The following is a 24586-nucleotide window of genomic DNA, read 5'->3' as shown; positions in this document are numbered from 1 at the left end:
TACATGAAACAACAGATATTTTTGATAAAACTTGTAATCAATATTAAACTAGTTTACATAAAAAAACATTATTTACAGTGAAACTCGTTTACAACGATATACATATATAGAAGAGACAACAATAATTGATCGTTAAACACGGTTGGTCGTTATAACCAGTGTTATTTTGGTATATATGTACAGTCGGTGCTCCAAGTATCCACTTTATGAAAAAGTGGATACATAAGTCAGGGAACCGACCGTTACTATAAAATCGTGTTGGACCTTTCCTCGGTCGTTACATTCGATAAGTCGTTTATAACTGGTGTCGCTGTAAACGGTTTTGACTGTAAAACTTATACAATATCATCCATTGCAAAGCACAGGCATTCAGAATGAGGCTTGAATCATAGCTCCCACGCGAGCCCATCGCCGATTGGGAACCTCAAACACTCCGTTGATCTTCGCGGGTGTGTGGGTTTCCTTTACCGTAAGGTCATGATAAATTCCAAATGTACTGCTCATAAAATACGATAAACTTAGACCCAGACGGAGCGTAGATAGATACTAGACTAGAGCTACATACGAGTACATCCCGTCCAGATGCTCTCGCAGGCTTCCTAGTGAGAGCAGAGGCGTCTTTACCTATAGTGCAGGGTGTGCGTTGCACACGACCGCAGCGGTATTAGGGTTGCCCGCCACGGCACTTTGTCACACTTTGTACAGTCACCAGCACCAATATCTGACTCAACAAGCGTGCATAAATATCTGACACGACTCTATTCCTAGGGCCGGACGGATGTGTCAGATATTTTTGCACGCTTCGCTGTTGCATATATAATATATGCAGCAATAATTTGCTGGTGACTGTACCTATTCCATTTTGACCGTGCGCTTCCTAGATGGCGCTAAAATAATAATTGCACACGGGCGCTACATTGGCTAAAGACGCCTCTGAGTGAGAGCATCTGGACGGGTGTATGTAGCTCTAGTACCTCAGAAACGCGCGAGTGCCCTCGTGCGCAAAACGCTCCGTCTGGACCGGATCTTAGAGGTACGAACCAAGTCTCCAACCCGCGATCCTCTACTTAAAAAGCCACAGGTCAAACCATTAGGCTACTACGTTAACTATACGTTATATCTAACAATAATAATATATGGGTAATGTCCATAAAAATATTATTAGGCAAACCTTGGCTTATCGATAATACTTTGTAATTCGGTGATACTAATTTATTATCCTACATCTCATTATATGAGGATTTTATTTATTTATTTTTATTCAACTGGATGGCAAACGAGCAAGTGGGTCTCCTGATGGTAAGAGATCACCACCGCCCATAAACACCAGGGGTATTGCAGATGCGTTGCCAACCTAGAGGCCTAAGATGGGATACCTCAGTGCCAGTAATTTCGCCGGCTGTCTTACTCTCCACGCAAACACACAGTGCAAGCACTGCTGCTTCACGGCAGGATTAGCGAGCAAGATGGTGGTAGCAATCCGGGCGGACCTTGCACAAGGTCCTACCACCTGCAAATGCAAGGTATAAATCGATGGCAGCTGTCAGATTTGACGCTTGCTATCGGGTTGGCAGCAATGAGGGTTTTCACAAAGGCCAAATTTCGCTAGATGGCGTTAATAGTATCGTGAGGTCCGTTTGACGTTTGCTCGTGATTGGTTCAATAACTAAATGAGCCAATCGCAAGCAAACGTCAAACGATACTCAACCCATCTAGCGATATATACTCTTAGATGGCGTTAGTATCGTGAGGTTTTTTGACGTTACGGTCTTGCTTGCAATTGGCTCATTTATTAGCGATATTTCACCAGTCTTTTAGCACTCATTGCTTGCAATTTACCGTTGCGAGCTTAGCGTAAGATGAAAACACAGTATCACCGAATTACCAAGTATCAGTACTTTTACTATTATATACTTACTCTGTGGTATCAACGAAAAGCCGAGGTTTGCTCTACCCTGACAAATGGATCGGCCACTTATCTGGGATCCAACTTATGTGGACACATAAACGCCGTCCCATTTAGCCTCGTCATCAATCAAGGCAGGCGGAGCAGCAGCACAGGCTGTATGAGACAGCAAAACGCCGCAAATATACAGGGCTCTGTAAAGACTAACCCCCTTATTCATAAACGACAATCAAACCTATTTTAGTTAAAATGCCGCTAAAATAAGTTTGTCCTTATCTGTCACTTCGACATTTGTATTTGTTAGAAAGGGACAAATCATTTGTTAGTTAACATAGGCTTGTTAAGTTTTATGAATAAGGGGGTACATATTTGCGGCTTTTGCTGTTGAAACTTTGGGTCCGTAGAGCTCGGAGGCACACAAACTTTTCGGACAAGTAAAAAAAATGAACTGTAGCGCATTTCTCGCCCAATGTATTGTGATCACAATCCTGCGTGAAAATGCAGCCAGGCAGCCCTCATCCGCAGAGACAAGACTTGGGAAAATTGTTATAATTAAGATACTTTTACGATAGTTTTTACTTCAGTTGTATCCTGCAGAATAATGCATTTGTCTGAATATATTGTTTATACTTAAAAAAAACTATTAATTACTCTATCGGTTACATTATCAAAGCGTATTAGACACGTATAAGCTTATTAATTTAAAAAATACGTACAGTCGAACCATTCCAATCCTGACCCATCGTAAAACATTCTCACAGTAATCACAATGAATTCCCTGTGTCAAACACTGCGATGTCATTATGAGTTTCACTACGAAAAGGTTCCACAGTGGGTCGCGATTCAGTTGGTTCGATAATACACCCAAAAATTTTTAAAAGCTTCATTGACATTTAATTTTTCTTGATGTAGAAGTAGTTGTTTTGTATCCTAACATTGTTCTGTACATTAGTTTGGCTTCTAACGTTGACTCTCGGAGCTGCGCTCGCGCCGGCCCCATGGTACTCTCTCAGGTGGCGGTTCAAGTTGCCTTGGGTGGCGTAGTCACTGCCACAGCGAGTGCACTGGAAACGGTCTGAAGACCTGGAAAGGACCAAGGGTAAGTCGGTCTCTAACACTGAGGATATCATACTTTGTATAGGTGTAGTAGAAAGGTCATAATGTAATGTTTGCGATAATGATCATTTGCCATAACTGTTTCTTCTTGAAAACTATGAATAATTAACATTACTTAAACTCTCGTGAGAGATTTTGATAAAATAACTAGATTGGAAGGTTCAACTCACGAAGCCAGGGACGGTCCAAGTAGTTTCGATCTTTTCGGAAGATCTTTTTCATAAGCGAGTGCTTTCACAATGGTGGCGCTCTCTGCAGTGAACACCATTGCCACTGTCGTGAATACATTCACCTATGAAAAAGATCTTCCGAAAAGATCCAAACTAGTCGGACCGCCCCTGGTTTGTAATCGTGAGTTGAACCACTTAATTTAGTAATTCTATGAAATAAACCTGATTTTTATAAAATAAACCTAACCAAACGTGAAGACTTCTACATGATGGCCATTGCAGTTTCTGTCAATTTTAAGGTTTAGAGAACGAAGAGTTACGGCAAATGATAATTATGCCAAAAATTACATTATGGCTTATAATGTTATGGATCGCAAACGAGAACCACCATAGATAATTCCCCGACAATTTGTATGGAAACGCCTTTGGATGACGTCGACTTAGTAGTTTATTATTATCACTGCTACAAGGGCTAAGAGGTTTGTGTAGGTAATATTAATTTCAGCTTTGTACCTCTTCTTTATATCAGACAAATGGACAACAAGGTGATCTATGTCTAGTGGTCTATAATGATTCAGTTTTATCCTTTTGAAGTATGAAAAATTTAACAACTGGTGTAATGTATGACGTACCAAATTTCAAGTCAATTCCATTAACTGTTGAAAGTCAAAGTCAAAGTCAAAATATCTTCATTCAATTTAGGCTATAACAAGCACTTATGAATGTCAAAAAAAAATTACCACCGGTTCGGAAAAACCTCTGTTGAGAAGAATCCGGCAAGAAACTCAACGAGGTATTTTTTTTTAAACAGATTTACAATATCATTAAATGATAATATGTATACTCGTACATCACAAGTATTTAACACAACTTTATTTTTAACACAGTAGGTTCGCTATTTGAAGGGATCGCTAATGCGGATCGGAATTATCCATGATATAATCATTAACTTTATAATAAGCCTTAGATATTAATGTCTTCTTGACAATAGATCTGAATTGTGTTATAGAGTATCCTGCGGAGATGATCCTGGCCGAACACACATAAGAACGGTCATCATTATCAGCCTATAGCAGCAGTCCACTGCTGAACATAGGCCTCCCCCAATCAATGCTTTTGCACCTGGTCCTCGGCTCGACGCATCCAGCTACCAGCAGCCTTTCGCAGATCGTCACCACTTGGTCGGAGAATATGAACGTTGCGAGTTTATTAACCCCTCATTTCCCAACAATACAAATCAGGTCACTTAAGTAACCAGGGCTCGTCTTAAAGGACAAGCTGCTGTTAACAGCATATAAGTGTGATAAGACAGAGGCCATTGTAAGCTTTAAGAGCGTTTTGTACCCCATAAAATCATACTTTTTCGAAGTGACCTGAGAGACGTTACCATGACAACCAGCTACACTAAAAATTTGATGGACCCAAAAGCACCAACCTCATAGAAAGCTGTCCGAAGCGCTCCAGCTCAGGTGTCTCCCTGGAGGGCCTGGCGCGTTCATGCATGGTGGTGATGTGGCAGTTCAGACCCTGGCGGGAGGAGAACTCGCGGGAGCACTCCCGGCAGCACCAGACCTCTGCTCTTGAGGAGTTGTTGGACCGGGCCTGCAAATATAACGCCACTTTTATGGATCTATTTGTTTGTCTCATCATCATCCCAGCCTAATATACGTCCCACTGCTGGGCACAGGCCTCCTCTCAGAGCAAGAGGGCTTGGGCCATAGTTCCCACGCGGGCCCAGTGCGGATTGGGAACTTCACACGCACCATTGAATTGCTTCGCAGGTTTGTGCAGGTTTCCTTACGATGTTTTCCTTCACCGCAAGCTCGTGGTAAATTTCAAATGTAATTCCGCACATGAATTTCGAAAAACTCAGAGGTGCGAGCCGGGGTTTGAACCCACGACCCTCTGTTTGAGAGGCGATAAGTCAAACCACTAGGCCACCACGGCTTCATTTGTTTGTCTATTTAGACGGTATTCGGTATACATACATAATATAACTATATTATAGTTTGAGTTTCGGGGAGGAGTCGAATAATAGGGTCATATGACTTGTTAAAAAAAGACGAAACACTGACCCAACCGTTAAAAAATAGAATTTCATAAAGTGAGCGTAGACTAAATGCTACAAAGACTTTCAAGAGCAATTAAAAAAAAACTAACAACTTTTTTTTTCGAACTAACTTCAAAACTTCCATACTTTATTAGCTATCTACACCATTAATTTTTTTAACCCCCGACGCAAAAAGAGGGGTGATATAAGTTTGCCTATCGCACGTAGCTCTTAGACGGGTGGACCGATTTGAATGCGGTTTCTTTTATTTGAAGTCAGGTTCTCTAGCGATGGTTCTTAGACAATTAGACATGTTTCATCAAAATCGGTTAAGCCGTTTTTGAGATATTGAACTTTTAGCTTTTTGTTTACCGACTGAACACTCCTATTGCTGCTTGCCACGCTCCTGTCATCATCCGACGACGATTCGCTCTCGCTGCTGTAGTACCTTTGTCCACGATAAGCCATCGTAACTGAAATCAATTACAATATTATATTATCATACTAGCCCGCGTTCCCTTGGGAAACTATGCTTTTATTCGTGATTAAAAGTAGCCTATGTCACTCTCTGACCCATAATGCTATCTCTATGCCAACAATCACGTCGATCCGTCGCTCCGTTTCGACGTAAAAGATGGACAAAACAAACACACACACTCTCGCATTTATAATATTTGTATGGATTTACAGCTCAGTATTAATAAGAAAGAAAGAAAGAACGAGTTTTTTGATGACGGTACTTTTTGTTAACTCTACTTGCATTGTCACTAAATACCATTTCCGTACCAAATTTCAAGTCGATGCCATTAACCGTTGAGGAGTCCTGTGGAGACGGTCCTGGCCGGAACACCAGGATGTCACTGCCAGACAGGGGCGTAGCGTCAGATATTTTCGTGGTAGCTTTACCAGTCTTTTTTTTTGTTACCCACAAACCTTTTCTCGACAATACGAACTAAATACGAACTCTACAAAAAAATAACTATCTAATTTGATGCCGTCGTTCGGGAGTTATGCAGGTACATACATTTCGACAGCTCATTTTTATTTCATCCCAGCCTATATACACTGCTGCGCACAGCCCTCCTCTCGGAATGAGAGGGCTTGGGCCGTAGTTCCCACGCGGGCCCAGTGCGGACTGGGAACTTCACACACACCATTGAATTGCTTCGCAGGTATGTGCAGGTCTCACGATGTTTTCCTTCACCGTAAAGCTCGTGGTAAATTTCAAATGTAATTCCGCACATGAATTAAAAAAAACTCAGATATGCGAGCCGGGGTTTGAACCCACTATACTCTGCTTGAAAGGCCACAGGTCAAACCACTCGGCCACCACGGCTTCACGGCATTTTTATTTATATTTAATTTAATTTAACAGATTATTAAGATTAACTGAGAGCGTTGTGCAAGCGAGAACCAAAGTGCAGTCTCCTTGTTAGAGTTCAAGTGCAGCAGCGGGCGCCTCAAACACTGCGGTTCCTATGAAAACCGCGGTGCATACCTGGCCTCACTCCCACACACACACACATACACAAACATCACGCCTGTATTCCCAAATGGGGTAGACAAGAGCACACGAAACGTTACCGCTTTGGAACCACTTTTAGCAATTTTAAGTTTTAAGTTTGACAAAAACGGTACAATAGTGACAGAAAATATAAATTATAAAATTCCATTTGGCAAAAACGCCGGTACCGATTTTAATAAAACTAAAATATAATTAATTCTAATAATTACTTTAATTAGTTCTTTTTTATGTATGTAAACTCATAATTGTACAACTTTAAAAATAAATAATAATTAACATCTTAGTACATGCAGTTAAAGTTGAAAATTAAATTAAATTGAGGTATCCCATTATTAATTCTGCTTATTTCAATAAACTTATAAATATCCTGCTGCTTATCTAATAAAACGTAACTACTAGCTACTACGTAACTAACCACTAGACTAGAGGGAGACAGTAGGAGGATAAATCCAGGTCAAACCCAGAAGCAAACATGATAGAAGCTCTAATATAATAAACAAGGGAATTCAGCGCGTCATTTGGCATCTAACTGGTTTCAAACAGGTTTTTTTATACTTCTAATCAGTTCAGTGGAAACCCCGTGCGCTGTTTAGTTAATTATATACCACAGTTTTAAATATTGTTTGTTACATGGGTATATCCACGGTCGATGGGAGCTCTCTATCGCTTTATTGTTTCAAATGAACGGAGTACGAAAATAAACTGAATATTATGATTAGAAGGATCAAAGGTTAACACTTGGGTTTTATTTTGTACATTATTCATGCTGTAAAGCGGCCATCTATAAACCCAATGTTGGCTCAGCCCCGCTTAGTTAAACATACGGAGTGTGCGATCATTATACCCGACTGTCCAAAGGGAGGTTGTGTTTTTAGAGCGTATGTATGTATGTATGTGGGTATGTATGTCCATTTCTTTGGTCCTCGCTGCAACCAAAACGGCTGGACGGATTTTAACATTATGAGGTATCATTGGATTTGTCATTCATAACTAACTGTCGAAGTGGCATAGGGTCCTCATCCCAGCCTATATATATACGTCCCACTGCAGGGCACAGGCCTCCCCTCAGAATGAGAGGGCTTGGGCAGTAGTTCCCACGCGGGCCCAGCGCGGATAGGGAACTTCACATACATCATTGAATTGCTTCGCAGGTTTGTGCAGGTTTCCTCTCGATGTTTTCTTTAACCGTAAAGCTCGTGGTAAATTTCAAATGTAATTCCGCACAGGAATTTCGAAAAAACTCAGAGGTGCGAGCCGGGGTTTGAACCCACGATCCTCTGCTTGAGAGGCCATAGGTCAAACCACTCGGCCACCATAGGGTATATATTATAATATTTCAATATGGCGTCTGCGAAAAAAATATGGCGAAGGAATAAAAAAAAACATTTTTTATTGTAACAATATGGATATCAAATGAAAGCTAATGATTAGCCTATTCTAAATATTATATGGGTTATAATACTTTTGAACCATTTTCACAGAAATATCATTTTATATCGGTTGTTTAGACTCCTTAATTTTCTTGTATTAGACGGGGTGTGGTCTGTACTCTGTAATATGAGGAAATATTTAAAACAGTTTGTACTCCTCAAAATGAACGACATTGCTTCGGCGGCTTTAAAATAAGACGTTTTTATATTTCTATTACACTTTAAAGTTTATTCGAAGCAGAAATGTAGAGCAAAATGTTTAATGTTTGTAGGCTATTATGACAGACAACGTCAATTGGACTCTAATGGCGTACACTTAATTTGTATGAAAAACAGAAAATCTAAAGATTCCATCATTCAATTTCAATTTCAGTTCATTTATTGCTTGAAATACATGTAAGTACAGATGTTATTATTACAATATAGTATATTGTTTCGCCTCCATAGGCATGCAACATACATTAATATATATGTATATTTCACTTGTCAAAAACCAGAGGTCATAACTGTAACGCATTTCATGTTAATAAACAATAATAATAAATCAATAAACTAAAGTATTATCATTAAGGACGTCTTAAAGGCTTTTTTTAAATCTCGATTTAAGGCTTAAATTGACAGTTCTTGTATGCATCTGACAGGACTTAAGACCACTTAAACCTAGATTAAAAAGCCCTGCAAGTGGAGTAACACTATAATAAGATATCATTTCATTTCGTGTTTGTTTTTTTAAAAGTCGCTGAACTAATATCGTTCAGTATGACGAGTAGAATCTACGTTTTAATTATTTGGTCCTGTTACAGGCCATATTCGGTACAAGGTTTTAATCAAAATAACTGAAAGCCCTAAAGTAGCTAAAATGGGCCAGTGCCCGCTTCAGCCAACCGTAGAGGTGGTTTCAGCATAGTCAAAGGTTTCAGGGATGCTTGGACCTGTGCCCTCAGTGTAAGTTTTCGGTTACAAACGAAACACGACCATCGCAAACGTTCGTGTTTCCATATAAATTGAGATTTTAACGCGAACGCGATCGTGACGTATTTTGTAACCGAAAACTTACGCTAAGGGCACAGGTTTGTTTGAAGAAAGAGATCACGTAGCTCTGTCGACGCTCGAAGTCTTGCCTTTGTCGTCACTCGTGTGTCGTAGGACGTTAAGGTAGATTCGAAGAAAAGAGTTTAGCTTTACTTTACACTTATAGGTACTTTTAATAAAATCAAGAATTAATACATGAGTTGAAGGCTTAGTGTTAACTCTACCAAGTCACCCGAACGAATGATCCTGGATGCTGAGTGTGAGCTTTTATACTAAATTCCGTTGGTATGGCGGAAAGAATATTTGATTTAGATTACATGGTTCGCTCGCAGGAGGCTATAAAATATTTTATGACTTTGGCAAAGATCGCCTTAGTTCGTGGAAAATTAATATTGATAAGGTGAAAAAATTAATATTAATAATTTTAGTTATTATAATTTAATGGTAGTTTTAGTCCTATGGATATATTGTATTTTCTTAATATTTCTCAATAAATTATCCTACGGTAAATGATATAAATTAGAATATTATATGTCAAAAGGTTATATTAGTTATTAACATATTGATCTACTAATTATACAGATCAATTATACAGTTAGGGATAGGTATACATAACTAGTTTGCTCCGTAGGTGTGCTCATAATCGAGAGTAGAATCGATTACGCTGTTTTAGATCAGGTTGTGTTTGTGTTTTTAAATCCTTTTCTTCATTATACCCGTCTAAATGTTACGGACGCACAAGCCGATTCAATTTTCTAACAAGGTTTCATACCTACTACTTAGATAATTTAATACCGGGCTTTAGCTGTCAGTTAAGACTTTGTTCTAAAAACGGTGAAGATTAACTGACAAATGACAAATTACTTAGAAGAAAATTCGGAAAAACAGTGTCTCGGCCGGAAAGGGTTAAGGGTCTCAATTATGTATTTACTAACACCTTGATTATTTTTGCATAAGTGGGGTAGCAAACGAATAAGCATGGATGGGAAATCATCACCACCCGTTATTACCAACAACTCGAGGAGAATCATTGGTCTTTTTTTTTTTTTTTTTTTTATTCCACTGGATGGCAAACGAGCAAGTGGGTCTCCTGATGGTAAGAGATCACCACCACCCATAAACATCTGCAATACCAGAGATATTGCAGATGCGTTGCCAACCTAGAAGCCTAAGACCCTGGTCTTTAAAAATATATCTGTATGTACATATACCGGGTGTGGCCTATAATATTAGCAAACAATTAAAACATAGATCATACTCCTCAAACTGAACAACATTAGTTCAGCGACTTTTAAAAGTAATTAGTTATTTTAATTTTTACGTTTATTCGACACTTTTAAGTTTTTTCGAAGAAGCAATGTAAAGCGAAATGCTTTATGTTTGTAGCGTGACTTCAGTTGTCTTCTAGGATGGCGTACATTAATAGCAGTATTTAATTAATATGAAAAAAGAAAAATTCAAAGACTCCGTTATTTTAAAAAGTCGCTGAACTAATGTTGTTCAGTCTGACTAGGACGATCTATGTTTTAATTTTTCTGCTCGTATTACAGGCCACACCCGGTATTGAGTTCACAGAATTACAATACGCACCACATATGACGTACACATGCCAACACTAAGGTTGACGGTGTTTGGGCAAAACATACTTCCCAAAAAAACATATCGCAGTAGTTTCACTTCCACAAACATTTATTACATTTATTTGTGTTTATAGATATCTTACGTTAGGAATTCTTGTTTTTATATCTATGTAAATCCTTTATATTAGTTTCTATTTCAGAAATAAAACAATAAGGCTGAATATTGTCATATTGACTTGTAAGTGAAAATAGGCTTTGACGTTTTAAGCGCTACAAATTACCTTAGGGTGGTAAACCAATTTCTTAGTTGACTATACTGTTTACTTTTTCGTATTTTATTCGTTTGGTCAAATTATCAGTTGGCATAATTTTACTTCGTCTAGTTTTATTACGACAAACGTTCAAATATTTCTTTCGGCTAATCTTTCTGCTCCGTTATGGCAATAGGCAGTACTCTAAAAAAGTACTTTTTAGGGTTAAAAGTACCTTATGTATTCCTCATGTCTGTCTGTCTGTCTGTCCATCCATATGTGACAGCCACTTTTTTCGAAACTATAAGAACTATTGTTGAAACTTGGTGAATAGATGAATTCTGTGAACCGCATTAAGATTTTCACACAAAAATAGAAAAAAAAAAACAATAAATTATCGGGGTTCCCCATACTTAGAACTGAAACTCAAAATTTTTTTTTCATCAAACCCATACCTATATAAAGATAGGTCTTCAAGAATGATATTGAGGTTTCTAATATATATTTTTTCTTAACTAAATAGTTTGCGCAAGAGACACTTCCAAAGTGGTAAAATGTGTGTAACCCCCCTGTAACTTCTAAAATAAGAGAATGATAAAACTAAAAATAATATATGATGTATACGTACATTACCATGCAAACTCCATCGAAAATTGGTTTGAACGAGATCTAGTAAGTAGTTTTTTTTAATACGTCATAAATCGTAAAGTAAAGGAACTTTACTTGCTGCTACGGAACCCTTCATGGGCGAGTCCGACTCGCACTTGGCCGCTTTTTTAGTTAGGTATTTATGCTATCTAATGCTTCCGTGATTTGACTCTTCTGTGGACCGGCTGCAGACCAAAGCTTGTTTACAAATAACAGGATCTATGTTTGTTAATGTTTCTGTGTAATTATTTGGAAATAATAAATAAATTAACGTTTTTATTTCTGGCCTGTGTTGTTTACATGTTATTGTTGTATAAGAGAGAAATATGTATTATGGTAGTGCCACAATCACACACACAACACAACGTGTCGTGTAATGACAGCAGATTTTTCACATTTACGCATTCATTTAATTCATTCTCCCTTTGTGCAATCAGTTCTTTTTGTAGCTGTGTGTGTAATTATTCACTTCAACTCTCGTGGCACTATCTATAGGTACCTACATTGCAAAAAAAGTTAGTTCAAATTCTCACTTCGTATCTAATACTCAACTTTATTTAGGTGCATATTTTAAATATTGCTACTCTGTCACTGCTTCCCTCTTAAAACGAATAGCACTAGTTTTAAAATTTCGAATCCTAGTTTTTTTTAATTGGCAACCCTATTCTATATTCTATATTTCAATGTGTTGCGTTCTATTACCAAAACACCGGCATACAAATGAGAAACACGCACTCAGCTAAACATGTCCTTGCCCGCACACCCTACACTACTTATACAAATGTAGTCGAACTACGCGGCCAAAACTAGGCATAAGATAGGAACACGGTATCGGCGTCGCCCCCCCCCCCCTCCTTATACTATACTATAGTATGTATACTGTAATTGTACACCTACAACATAACGCAAAAACCTGTTTGAGTTTGATTTCACGGTTTAGATATTTCCCTTCCTAGAAATTATATTAATAAGACATAATAATACCTAACCAGTAAGTGGGCATTTTTACTTTAAATAGCGCAAAAAACCTTTTTTTTTCAGAATTGGGTAATTCTAGATTCTCGCCCTACTCAGAACTTTTTACCCTTTGGGTACGGAACGCTAAAAAGTTGAATAAGCTGTCAAAATAAAACGAATTGTAGTGTAGTATACATATTGAATTGAATTGCCAAATTCTGTTTACCAGATAGGTAAGGAATCATAATTTTATATATAATGTAGTATAAATATGAATAAGTAAACCAATCAAATTAAAATTTTATAGTGATGAAAGGCTCGTAAAATAGTTTTTTTCTGCACACAAATAAAAAAATATATATTTGGATATACATATATCTGATATAACTATATAAAAAATCCGATTTTAAATTTTATTGTAAAAATCGGTTTTTTTTCGCACCCTAAAGGCCTCCGTATCAAGAGACAGCGATAACACCGCCATGTCCGATACACTGATAATAACAATTAAACTTTAAGGATCAATAAATTATCTGTCAAGTTATTTTAAAATGTTACAAAACAAAAGTAGCTTTGTAGTTAAAAAAAAAAAAAAAATTTAAACTGTTTATTTCTCTGAAAATTATTTGTTTAGATTACATTAACTTCTAATCTTAATTCGGGTATTAAAGATTATTGGAGTTAAGGAGCTTTAATACAATTAGTTATTGTTTTATTATTAATTGTTGTAGTTATGCGAGTAGAATCGATCTTTGAATATAAAGCCCAATGGTCAGACAAGACATCTGCCAAAGAAATCATACCTAGCGAAAATGATTAGGTAGACTGGCCAGCGAATGCTGTCCACGCATTTTTACGAAACTTTAATCTGGTATCATTTTTGAGACTGTCAAAATTGACATATTGTCATTCTAGCCTGGCTTAGATAATTTTGATATTTCTACTTTAAGAAATAAATTAACTAAAGATTAACTATTTTTTGTTTAATTCAACCTCCTACCATTCTCAAAATGGAAAATGTTATAAGTACTTATGATTATGTTAGAATTATTCGTTATAGACTTTTATTTCCTTTAAAAACCGGTCATTAACATTAATTCGTTTTTAAGGAATATAAAAGTCTATACTTAACGAATTATTGGAGAAGCTGGACACATTAACTTATATACTCGTATTAAGAAGTGTTCTATCAGACAACATTTTTAATTTTCATTCAATTTTTATGGAATAATCGAGAAAAACTATCAAAAATGAAACGTTGCCAGCTCAGCAGGAATAAACGCTCAGCAGGCAGCAGGCTGCGCAGGAGTAATTCAGTTTTATCGAGTGTACATATATGAAGACACATATTATTATGTAGTTTGAGACTGGGACAAAGGATAAAAATTGCATAGTTCCGGCGAGATAGCGATAAACGAATTTTTCGAACACGAAGTCACTGGCAACAGCTAGTTGTCTATAATAAGTAAATGTTGCCTATTTCCTGTCAAAGGCGTAGTATGTTGATCAATATTAAAACCCCACTTATATTATAAATGCGAAAATATGTAAGTCTGTTTGTTTGTTTGCTACATCATCACTTCTAAACCGCCGAACCGATAGATGAAATTCCGTATACGGATAGTTTTTATCCCGGAAAATTGCGTAGTTCCCGCAGGATACAGATAAACGGACGGAGTCGCGTGCAGTGCAACACCTAGTAGACTAAGTCCAGTTGTGTCCAGCAACGTAGTTATTAATCTTTAATATTAAGCACCAATTAACAATCAAGGTCAAATTCTGAGTGCGTCGTTTGTATTCTAACTGGGTATCAATCGCCCCGGAATTCGGTATACTTAAAAACCACTGAACTTACAAATAACAATATTATAGACTGTTTATTTTGTACTTACAGATTACAGTTGGTATCGCGGTCTGTTTATCTGCAAATTTGTGTTGGAACTTATTAGTACAATGGATGGTTGTTATAATACGAGTTTTTTGTAACTACCGGGCGGAACTTCTTCTGTACGCGAACTAAACTTTAATCTCGACTCGAACGACTCGACTCAAGTAGTGTTGTGGATGCTGGTCGATGGCGAATATCGACAATTGTGGATACCATTACGGGCCATAATTTCACTGCAATATGGGGCCGGCAACGGCGGCAACTATTGGTGTCCCTGTCAAACATGTGAGTGGAAGGCTTTTTTCAGGAGAGCGTTTAAAGGAAATCTTAAAAGTTATTGCATTATTCAAAATTAAATTTAAAAATAAACAGACAAACAATAATATGTAAAAAATCAATTAAACACTATAAAATAAAACATGCATATCTTGCATAAGCTTAGCTAGGTACAATAAGGTCGTCGTAAGTTAAGCCTGATTCAATAAATGAATAGTTTCCTGAGTAAAAAAAAACTATTTAATCCGTCAGTAAAATTATCATATATTTTCGGACACCTTTTTTTTCTATTGTGCATCAAAATATTACAAAAATTAAACATCAAAGGTTTGGGCATAGTGTTAAAATGAATTATTTATAAATATTTAATTATTTTACTAAACGTATTTAGGTACTAGACGTCTTGCCGTCAAAAAAGCCGTGGTGGCCTAGTGTTTGACCTATCGCCTCTCAAACAGAGGGTCGTGGGTTCAAACCCCGGCTCGCACCTCTGAGTTTTTCCAAATTCATGTGCGGAATTACATTTGAAATTTACCACGAGCTTTGCGGTGAAGGGAAACATCGTGAGGAAACCTGCACAAACCTGCGAAGCAATTCAATGGTGCGTGTGAAGTTCCCAATCCGCGCTGGGCCCGCGTGGGGACTATAGCCCAAGCCCTCTTGTTCTGAGAGGAGGCATGTGCCCAGCAGTGGGACGTATATAGGCTGGGATGATGATGATGAGACGTCTTGAAATATTTTCCTAGTATCTAGTGTTTTTTGTAATTTACCTTTTACTACAGAAGGTATTAACTACAGGTATTTTATACTTAAAAAGAGGTAACAACCATTGTAAAACATTGTACTTTTTGCAACCTTTATATATATATTTTTTAAGTTTTCAAATTTTAAGTGTTACATTGGTACATAATAAATTATACACTAGCTGTTGCCTGAGGCTTCACACCCGTTCCAGTCTTTTTTTTAAATTTTGTTTAGCACAGACCTAGTTCTGACAATTAAATAAAACAACAAAAAAATAAAAATCCAATTCAGTGCCGTCGTTCGCAAGTTATGAGCGTAGATACAACTCGTCAACCCATGTTTATTTACAATACAATATAAAGGCTCTTTATTGTACACCAGAAATAGTAAGCGATACAGATAACAGATAAAGTCTGACCGGAAATATATATATGGCTATTCGCCATGTTGCGGAATTTCATTGGAACTAATTTCTTACACTGGCAATAATTTTAATGATTGTCAGTTTCACTGTGGCGGTTTCTTTGAACAATAACAAAAAATGCCCACAACGATTCGTAGTCAACAAAGGAGTAAATAATGTTTCTAATAAACTACTGGATAAAAATACGCTTGGGGAATGAAACTATTTCGCTACAAAACCTTTTCAAATTAACATCAGAGCTAGCAGGTAAACGTTGTAGTCAAGACAAGATGGCATTGTAGTCTGGTAAAAATAAGCAGTACTTATAGTTATTATTAATGGTGCGTGTGAAGTTCCCAATCCGCACTGGGCCCGCGTGGGAACTATGGCCCAAGCCCTCTTGTTCTGAGAGGAGGCCTGTGCCCAGCAGTGGGACGTATATAGGCTGAGATGATGATGATGAAATAATTGTATGTCATCTAATTCTAAATTTTTTTCGGCAGTGTTATAAATTTTTGGAGCCATTCCGAGAAAACTTTTAGCGAGCAAGGCTGTTCTATAAGGCTTTGTGGATATTATCTCCTTCTGACGAATGCTATTAAAACCCGAAAATTGGTTCTTGTTGTTTTTGAAATATAGTACTACTTCATAAATGTTTAGACATGGCAAAGTTAATATTTTGAGTTTAATTGCCATTTCATGTTTCATATTCTTTGAGCATCGAAAATAAATTGGCCCTCCTCAATCTACTAAAAAGTATCGATATTAAAACTATCGATATTGTGTTAACACTATTCTCAACTCGAAACTAACCAATAAACGAGGCGTCGACGTGTATATAGTGCACGCATCACACTAACATCACTCAGGCCCATAAAACAATACATGGATAGCATAATTATACGAAAATTAGATTAAAAAAATAGTTTTTGCGATCATCAATGACGGCAGAAATTAATTTGAATTATTTCTGGCTTAATTCGCTTAAAATAAAATCTGATAATGTGTGCTTGTCACAAAAATATCAACGATTTCGTCACTCTCTGTCTGACGTCAATCAATAAAGAGGGGAAGTCCAGACGGGCCACGGGGAGCGAGTGAAATAGACAGATGCTTGATCACGTCCATGAAAGGAGAATAGAAAATTGTATTCGCGCAGTCGCTGATTCGCTAATATTTCTCTATCGTGAGTTTTACTAGTTTTACTTGGTTATTTATTGGTTATGTGGTGTGTCGTTGGTGGTTTAGTTTTTGTTAAAGTCAAGCTAATGAGTAAATTAGCACAAATACGTACAATTCAGACGCCTGTTGGAGAGCGTGCAGTTCTATGATATACGAAAGTACGTTACGAAGTCATACAACGTAGCATATCTAGCCAACAGGTGGTCGTACGGTTGCCATTGCCACCCTGCGGAATCGAGGTAAGTACAATTAATAATAATAATAATAATAATAATTTAATTTTATTTCAGGCATAAACAAATCCATAATTTGTTAGTATTACAGTACACTTACATGCTAGAATTAGTATTTACATGGCACTATCATTACAGGAATTAAATAATATTATAAAATTCACTAACAAAGTCAAATTAATTAAACAATATATTCCCATTTGTAAATTCCGAATAAAAACCTTATATGTCAAACAATTAAAACAATGGCCAACTATCTAAAACTAAGACTAACTAAAAAGAAAGACGCTGATATTTTTTTTAAATTTCGCTACACTGATCATCTGTCAATAGGTGTCGTACTTGGCGTTCTTATTGTGGTGAGCCATGCAACAGTGATTCACATAAGCGCAGTCAAATCTGCTTGCTATCATTTTGAGGACGCCGTTGGAGCTGGCCCGCAGCCTGCGCACCAGGGACGCGCCGCGCTTGCGCATGGTGGCTTGGAAGCAGTCTACACGCGCGTCCGCAAACATCCCTGATGCGCTGCAATACCGAGGCAGCCCCAACAGTGCCCTGAACGCGTTATTAAATTGTACTCGCAGAGCACTGTACTGTTTTTGTGTGAAATCCGCCCACAGGCTACTCGTATAAAAGGATGTACAATAAGCTCTGAATAGAGTGACCTTGACTTCAGCGGAGCAATGCGCAAACCTGCGGGCGATCATATTTGCACGTACAGACAGTGCTCTGCGCTCACGCTCTATGTCCGCATTGTCTCTAAGGTCAGACGTCACCACATGTCCCAGGTACCTAAACTGCGGCACAAGCTTCAGGGGTATCCCATTCAGTGTAATAGGAGGGACCTCAGGCACGCATTTATTTCTGGCCCTAAATAACATGCACTGACTTTTGCTAGCATTGTATACCAATCCATGGCAGGCCGCATAACTTTCGCAGACGTTCAGTAACCTACCTATACCACACGGAGAGGCACTCAGCAGCACCATGTCGTCTGCGTAACTTATGTTATTAACACACGTTCCGTCAATATAACAACCGGCGCGAGTGCTGCTGAGCTCCTCAATCAGCCCGTTGATGTACAGGTTGAAGAGCTTCGGCGAGGTCAACCCCCCCTGCCTCACCCCGCATTCCATCCTGTACGCCCCCGAAACTGCTCCGGCCCATCTCACGACATTAGTTTGGTTTTGATACCAGAATTTGAAAATATTGTTTAGTTCTGGTGGCATGTCAATGTTACTTAATTTTTGCCACAGGATATCATAGTTTACCAAATCGAATGCCTTTGAGAGATCCAGGTAACATGCGTATACATTCGTATTGCGGTTGGTGTAGTATCTGACAGTATGCTTTAAACTCAAAATTGCACTTTCAGTTGAAAGTCCCGGCCTAAAACCGGAATTAATGTACGCCCGTAAAAGTAGTGTCAAGTTTGTAGTTTTTTCTTGGACGGTGAATGTACGACCTTGGTTCGTGAATAATCTTCCTCGCTCGTTCGATATCTGCTTTGATCTTAAATTAGCTTGCTAATATTATGTTTATATTTGTTCGACTCTGGGGTATTAGTCTTGTCTGAGAATGAGAGGTGTTGAGTGTAAGTTTAGGGCGTTCGTTGGGTGGGTATATAAGTAGTCGGTCGACTTCACATAAGCCGTTGAATTGTTTGGAACGTGTAGGCAAAATTCCTTACACTCTTCTTTCACCATAAAGCTCGTGGTAAATTTCAAATCCATACCAATATTATAAATGTGAGTGTGTTTGTACGTTTGTATATTTGTCCTTCTTTCGCGGCGCAACGGAGCAACGGATCGACATGATTTTTGACATAGAGATAGTTTATGGGCTAGAGAGTGACATAGGCCACTTTATCCCGGAAAATGCACAGTTCCCGAGGGAACAGCGCGCGCTAACCGAATTCCACGGGGGCGAAGCCTTGGGCAAAAGCTAGTGTCATATAAATGTATCTAACTATAAATAACATACACTTAACCTAACTTGACTACGAAGCTTGAGGTCCCGGGTTCGATCTTCAGTCGGGGCGGATATTTGTAGGAATAATATTAATGTTTGTTTTCGAGTATCGAACGTGTAATATTTATGCATGAATTTATCTATATAAGTATGTTTATCCGTTGTCTAGTACTTACCCATAGTACCTACAAGCTTTGCTTAGTTTGAATGAAAGAAAGAAATATTTATTTGGTTACATCAGTGCCACCATTTTATATGTATTTTGTTTGTAACTATTTATTTTTGTTTATTTTGAATAAAATACTTTCTGCTTGGTAATGATACTAATGATGGTATTTCCGAAAGCGCTGGTAGTTTGAAAAAAGTGATATTTCAAACAACCCTTTGTGGCCTACTTCAAGAAGTTGCAGAATAAAATTAGTATTTTGAATTTTTGAACCATTTTACACGAATAAAATAAGACCAAAACTAACAATAAAACCGTTTGGGACTAGGTCAATAGAAATTGGTGTTAGTTAATTGTCCCATGATATTTATTTGTTTCTTATTTACTATTTCAGGCCAACATGCGCCGTCGAACCCCAAAGCACATTTTTCTAGAGAAGCTGGCTTCGGCCGCTACTGCAAGCAGAAAATCGAATTCATCTAAAATCCACAAGTCCAGTAAAGATTCGTTCCTACAAAGTTTGATTAAAGTTGCTGCATTATGCAAAAGAAATAGAGCTGAAAAACTTTTCGCTCAATTGGTATTGAGCATCCCAAGTGATGATTCAGTAAACTGCCAGATCATAAGCAATAAACCAAATATCCGCAGCTCCAAAATACGCAATGAAGGCTTTAAGACTACAAATGATCGTACAAAGCATCGAAACACCAGTGCAAAAGAAAAAAGCACGCATAAAAATAAGAATTTTAACAAAACTAATTCTACTTTCAAGTGCCAAGGAACATCTAGCAGCATTAAAAAAGGAAATTTTAAAAACAAACATACTACAAAACTTACAAAGCAGAAATGCATTTTGTGCTTGAAAAAGAGGGTGCGCATAAATCGACACTATCTCGTGACACATAAAATCTTCTTCCCTGATTGGGTAAAAAGAATATCAGAAACAGAAAATGGTTACAATGCCACTTGTTTACAATGTAATGATGATTTTAACGATGCACCTGGTCTAAATAAACACATGATTAAATATCACAATGTAAATGGAAAAATAGACCTGAAAAAACTTTTAATCAATGTACAAAAAAGAAATTATGTAAATGATGTTTTTGACAAGAAAAAAACAGTTAGTAATGCAGGTTCGACTGAAAGTTCTCATGAATTTGTAAGTTCGCAGGAAGAAAACGTAACAACTCAAAGAGACCTCAATGCGCAAGAACATAATAATATGCTTATGAATAATCAAGTGACGCGAATTGAAAGACAAGGGACTGACAATATATCGAAGGTTTATCGATTCTGTAAGCAATGCAAGAAATATGTTAGCGCGCCTTTATTTCAACGTCATACTACAGCACATCAAAAAGAACGTGACAGGTATGCATTTGTTAATACAAGCTTTTATTTGCCCTCGTTGTTGTTTTAGGACAAATCTTGCAATTTTATTTTAATCCATCCACTTCCATTATCTGATCGACTTGAAATTTGTATGCATATGTACAATAGGTTAGATGACCATCCAAATACAGTCAATAAAAGTACAGACAGAAAAAATGATGATTTTTTTAACATAAACTTATCTATACCTATAACAAAGTAGATACAAGCATGCGGATAACCTGATGGTAAACCGTTCATCCTCACCACCTTGATGGATGGTAATCTAGCACCGTCCGTTTCAAGCGAAACTTTTTCTCACGCACAACTACCTCTAAACTAAACTATGGAAGAACTTAGGGATAGAATTGATTTAATTGTGACGATAATTTTACCAACTGATGGAACCAAAAAAATCATTCTCTCTTTCTTAATTGTTAGAAATGATTTACTCAAAAATTTTATTTTGTATTATACCTATTTGTTTCAGATATCAAAGGCAAGTAGAGAACCCAGAGCTGTCGCAGAATTTCCAAGCGCCGTATGAGCAGCTGAATAACTGCGCAGACCCAGCTGATCGTCAGGCTTTTAAGGACATTCCTGGTGATGGGAACTGCTTCTTCTTCTCCATTATAAAACTCTTGGATCTCTCCATAACGCCGTCGCAAATTCGAAAACAGCTCCTCGCTTCTCCTTTGGTGAATTCCTGCCTAAATCCAGATGGTGTAAGATCAATTCTTAGTAGTGAGACAGACTATGCAGAAATGGACTGTATAGATATATTTAGCAAAGTGTATGACAAAAATGTGTGTATTCATTATCGTTATGTTAACACTGCGACTCAAATGGAAGAAGTACAATATTGTCATTTCAGAGTGAATGCTTCGCAAAGTTTTTTACATTTGCATCTTCAAGACGCGCATTATACGCCGTTAATTGAAATATAAATAAAGCATGTCGAAATTTGAAAGAAAGAAAGAGATTTATTTACAGAACAGTTAAGTTGTGGATTAAGTACTGTAGTTATTTTTGAAATAAATAATCGACGTTCTCGTAAGACTTCAGCTACATAATAAAGCTACTAAATAAGTAAACCTCGCAGTATCGAAATATAGTAATCCACAAGATAACTGTCGCGTCCAAAGGTATTGCAAACCTTGGGGCGATTTTAGTTTTTAGGTAGTGAAATTAAGAAAGCTAAGTAGTGGGAGATAAATGAGTGTAAAACCAAATTAAAAAAATTTACGTAACGATTTATTCAATTTAAACAAATGCACCGGCTAGGTCGCGGTAAGTAATTTACGAGTTGAACGCACTGAATTTAAGTTAAAAGGTACAGAACCCAGAATGGGTGCACCTCCCTGCGCACGACGATCTCGCCGCCGACGGTGCTCGCTCAGGAAAAATTTTCTATCCCGGGGTCTTGAGGTGGGCCCCAGACTTGCTCCCCGACTCGGGGAAACACTTCACTTGATTTTAATTGTGGAATAAATAAATTTAAACGGCGCGAAATATTATTTAATTAATTTACATTTCCACGTGAACGCCACCCTGGCTGTATTGTCCTCTGGTCTTCGGAGGGTGTGCCCTATCCACTTCCATTTCCGTTGGGAGCAGGCGGCGGGGCCGGCCGGCGCACACGCGGCAGCGCACCGTGGACGCCGAGCTGCGGGCGGCCGGGCTTAGTTGGGGAGACGCGGAGCAACAGGCGCAGGACAGGAGCGGATGGCGACGTCTCACTAAGGCCCTTTGTACCACTGGGGTACCATAGGACGACAACAACAACAACATTTGATATTTTTAATAGTGTTTGTTGGTGGCTGCTGCACGGCAAAGTAATCTGCTCCGCTCCTGTCGCAAACGCATCGCCTCGCATCACGGTTATTATTTATCCGTGGACGTAGCTCATTGTTAAGCCGACCGGTTTTAACTAATACGAAAACGCTGCGCGCTTTCTGCTTGTTTGTATATTTTTATTAATAAAAAAATCTTATACAATTTTTTTTTTATTCGACTGGATGGCAAACGAGCAAGTGGGTCTCCTGATGGTAAGAGATCACCACCGCCCATAAACATCTGCAACACCAGGGGTATTGCAGACGCGTTGCCAACCTAGAGGCCTAAGATGGGATACCTCACGTGCCAGTAATTTCACCGGCTGTCTTACTCTCCACGCCGAAACACAACAGTGCAAGCACTACTGCTTCACGGCAGGATTAGCGAGCAAGATGCAAGGTCCTACCACCTGCAAATTGTGTATTCGTTTTGTATTGTTAGTAATTAGAATTAAATAGTTATTTGTAGGACTTATCTACTCGTCTGGTTTTGGCCTCAGGTGACCCCAGGGCTGGCACTTACCTCTCGCAAAGATTAGGAATAACAGTTGAGAGAGGTAATGCTGCCAGTGTCTTGGGGTCATTGCCTGGGGCAGAAAATTTGGATGACGTTTTTATTTTGTAACATAGTTTAGTTTATTAAATAGTTTTAGTCTTGGATGTTAGATAGAAAAAAATATATACTTAGGTATACATACTTACATTAGTTTAAGAACTTTGTTACTAATAAATATATCATGATTTGTAGAAATAAAATTATTTGTACTTAGTCATTTTTATTATCTCACTTTTATGAGTTTATCAATGTTTTTATATAAAAAAAGATTGATGTAATACAAAGGAGCAGATCCGCTACATACCCCCCTTTTTTAGGGTTCCGTAGCCTAAATAGCAAAAACGGAACCCTTATAGTTTCGCCATGTCTGTCTGTCTGTCTGTCCGTCCGCGGCTTTTCTCAGGGACTATCAATGCTAGTAAGCTGTAATTCTGCACGAATATATTATATGTAAGCTATGCCGACAAAATGGTATGGTATGGTACTTTGGTAGGTATATATATTTTTTCAAAGTGTACTAGTGTGTTGGATATCCTGGCTGCAGCATCAGCTCATCGTGTTGCCGCCATTGCATTGTATGTAGAATCAATTACTGATCAAAACGAATCCAAACACGACATATGTGCTATTATTTTTTATAGTGTGTACTAGTGTGCTGTATATCCTGGCTGCAGCATCAACTCCTCCTGTTGCCACCATTGCATTGTATGTAGAATCAAATACTGATCGAAACGAATCCAAACACGATATATCTGCTATGGTTTTATCAAAAGTGTACCTACTAGTGTTCTGGATATCCTGGCTGCAGCATCAGGCTGAGAATTCCATAATCTTGCATAGTTATATAGCATACATGGGTGTTTCAAATTTTAGGTCCCAAATATGTTTGACAGTAAAGTACATACCCATTATGCGTCTAAGATTCTTACCGCAGCGAACAAAAGAGCTGATGATCTTGAAACAGCTGAACCTATTTTGATAAAACATGTCTAAAAACCATCGCTAGTAAACCTGCTATCAAATAAAAAAAACCGCATTCAAATCAGTCTACCCGTTTAAGAGCTACGGTGCCACAGACACAGACACACATAGCGGTCAAACTTATAACATCCCTCTTTTTGCGTGGGACGTTAAAAATGGAACCGACTACAAAATCTTGAAAATAATTTTCTAGGTAGGTAGCCAGGTGGTAGGACCTTGTGCAAGGCCCGCCCGGATTGCTACCACCATCTTGCTCGCTAATCCTGCCGTGAAGCAGTAGTGCTTGCACTGTTATGTTTCGGCGTGGAGAGT

The 24586-nt window shown here is 38.0% G+C and overlaps 2 protein-coding genes and 1 long non-coding RNA gene across 3 annotated transcripts; 1 reads left to right on the top strand and 2 right to left on the bottom strand.

Moving 5' to 3' along the window:
- Positions 1–1714: 1714 nt before the first annotated feature.
- On the bottom strand, positions 1715–14706 carry LOC141444544 (uncharacterized). The gene is made up of 4 exons (XM_074110110.1): positions 14558–14706; positions 5615–5715; positions 4628–4794; positions 1715–2989 (listed from the first exon to the last, which is right to left on the bottom strand). The coding sequence occupies exons 2-4, from the start codon at positions 5708–5710 to the stop codon at positions 2800–2802; spliced, it is 453 nt and encodes a 150-aa protein (XP_073966211.1). The 5' UTR covers positions 5711–5715; positions 14558–14706; the 3' UTR covers positions 1715–2799.
- Positions 14707–17065: 2359 nt separating this feature from the next.
- LOC141444551 (uncharacterized) lies at positions 17066–23871 on the top strand. The gene is made up of 3 exons (XR_012453178.1): positions 17066–17397; positions 19923–20902; positions 21393–23871. It is a non-coding gene; the product is annotated as an uncharacterized lncRNA (long non-coding RNA).
- Positions 17595–18380, bottom strand: LOC141444936 (uncharacterized). The gene has a single exon (XM_074110719.1). The coding sequence runs from the start codon at positions 18378–18380 to the stop codon at positions 17718–17720; it is 663 nt and encodes a 220-aa protein (XP_073966820.1). The 3' UTR covers positions 17595–17717.
- Positions 23872–24586: the final 715 nt, after the last annotated feature.

Source organism: Choristoneura fumiferana, chromosome 30, assembly GCF_025370935.1.
Source record: "Choristoneura fumiferana chromosome 30, NRCan_CFum_1, whole genome shotgun sequence".
Lineage (NCBI taxonomy): Eukaryota > Metazoa > Arthropoda > Insecta > Lepidoptera > Tortricidae > Choristoneura > Choristoneura fumiferana.
This window is presented reverse-complemented; position numbering and strand designations above follow the sequence as displayed.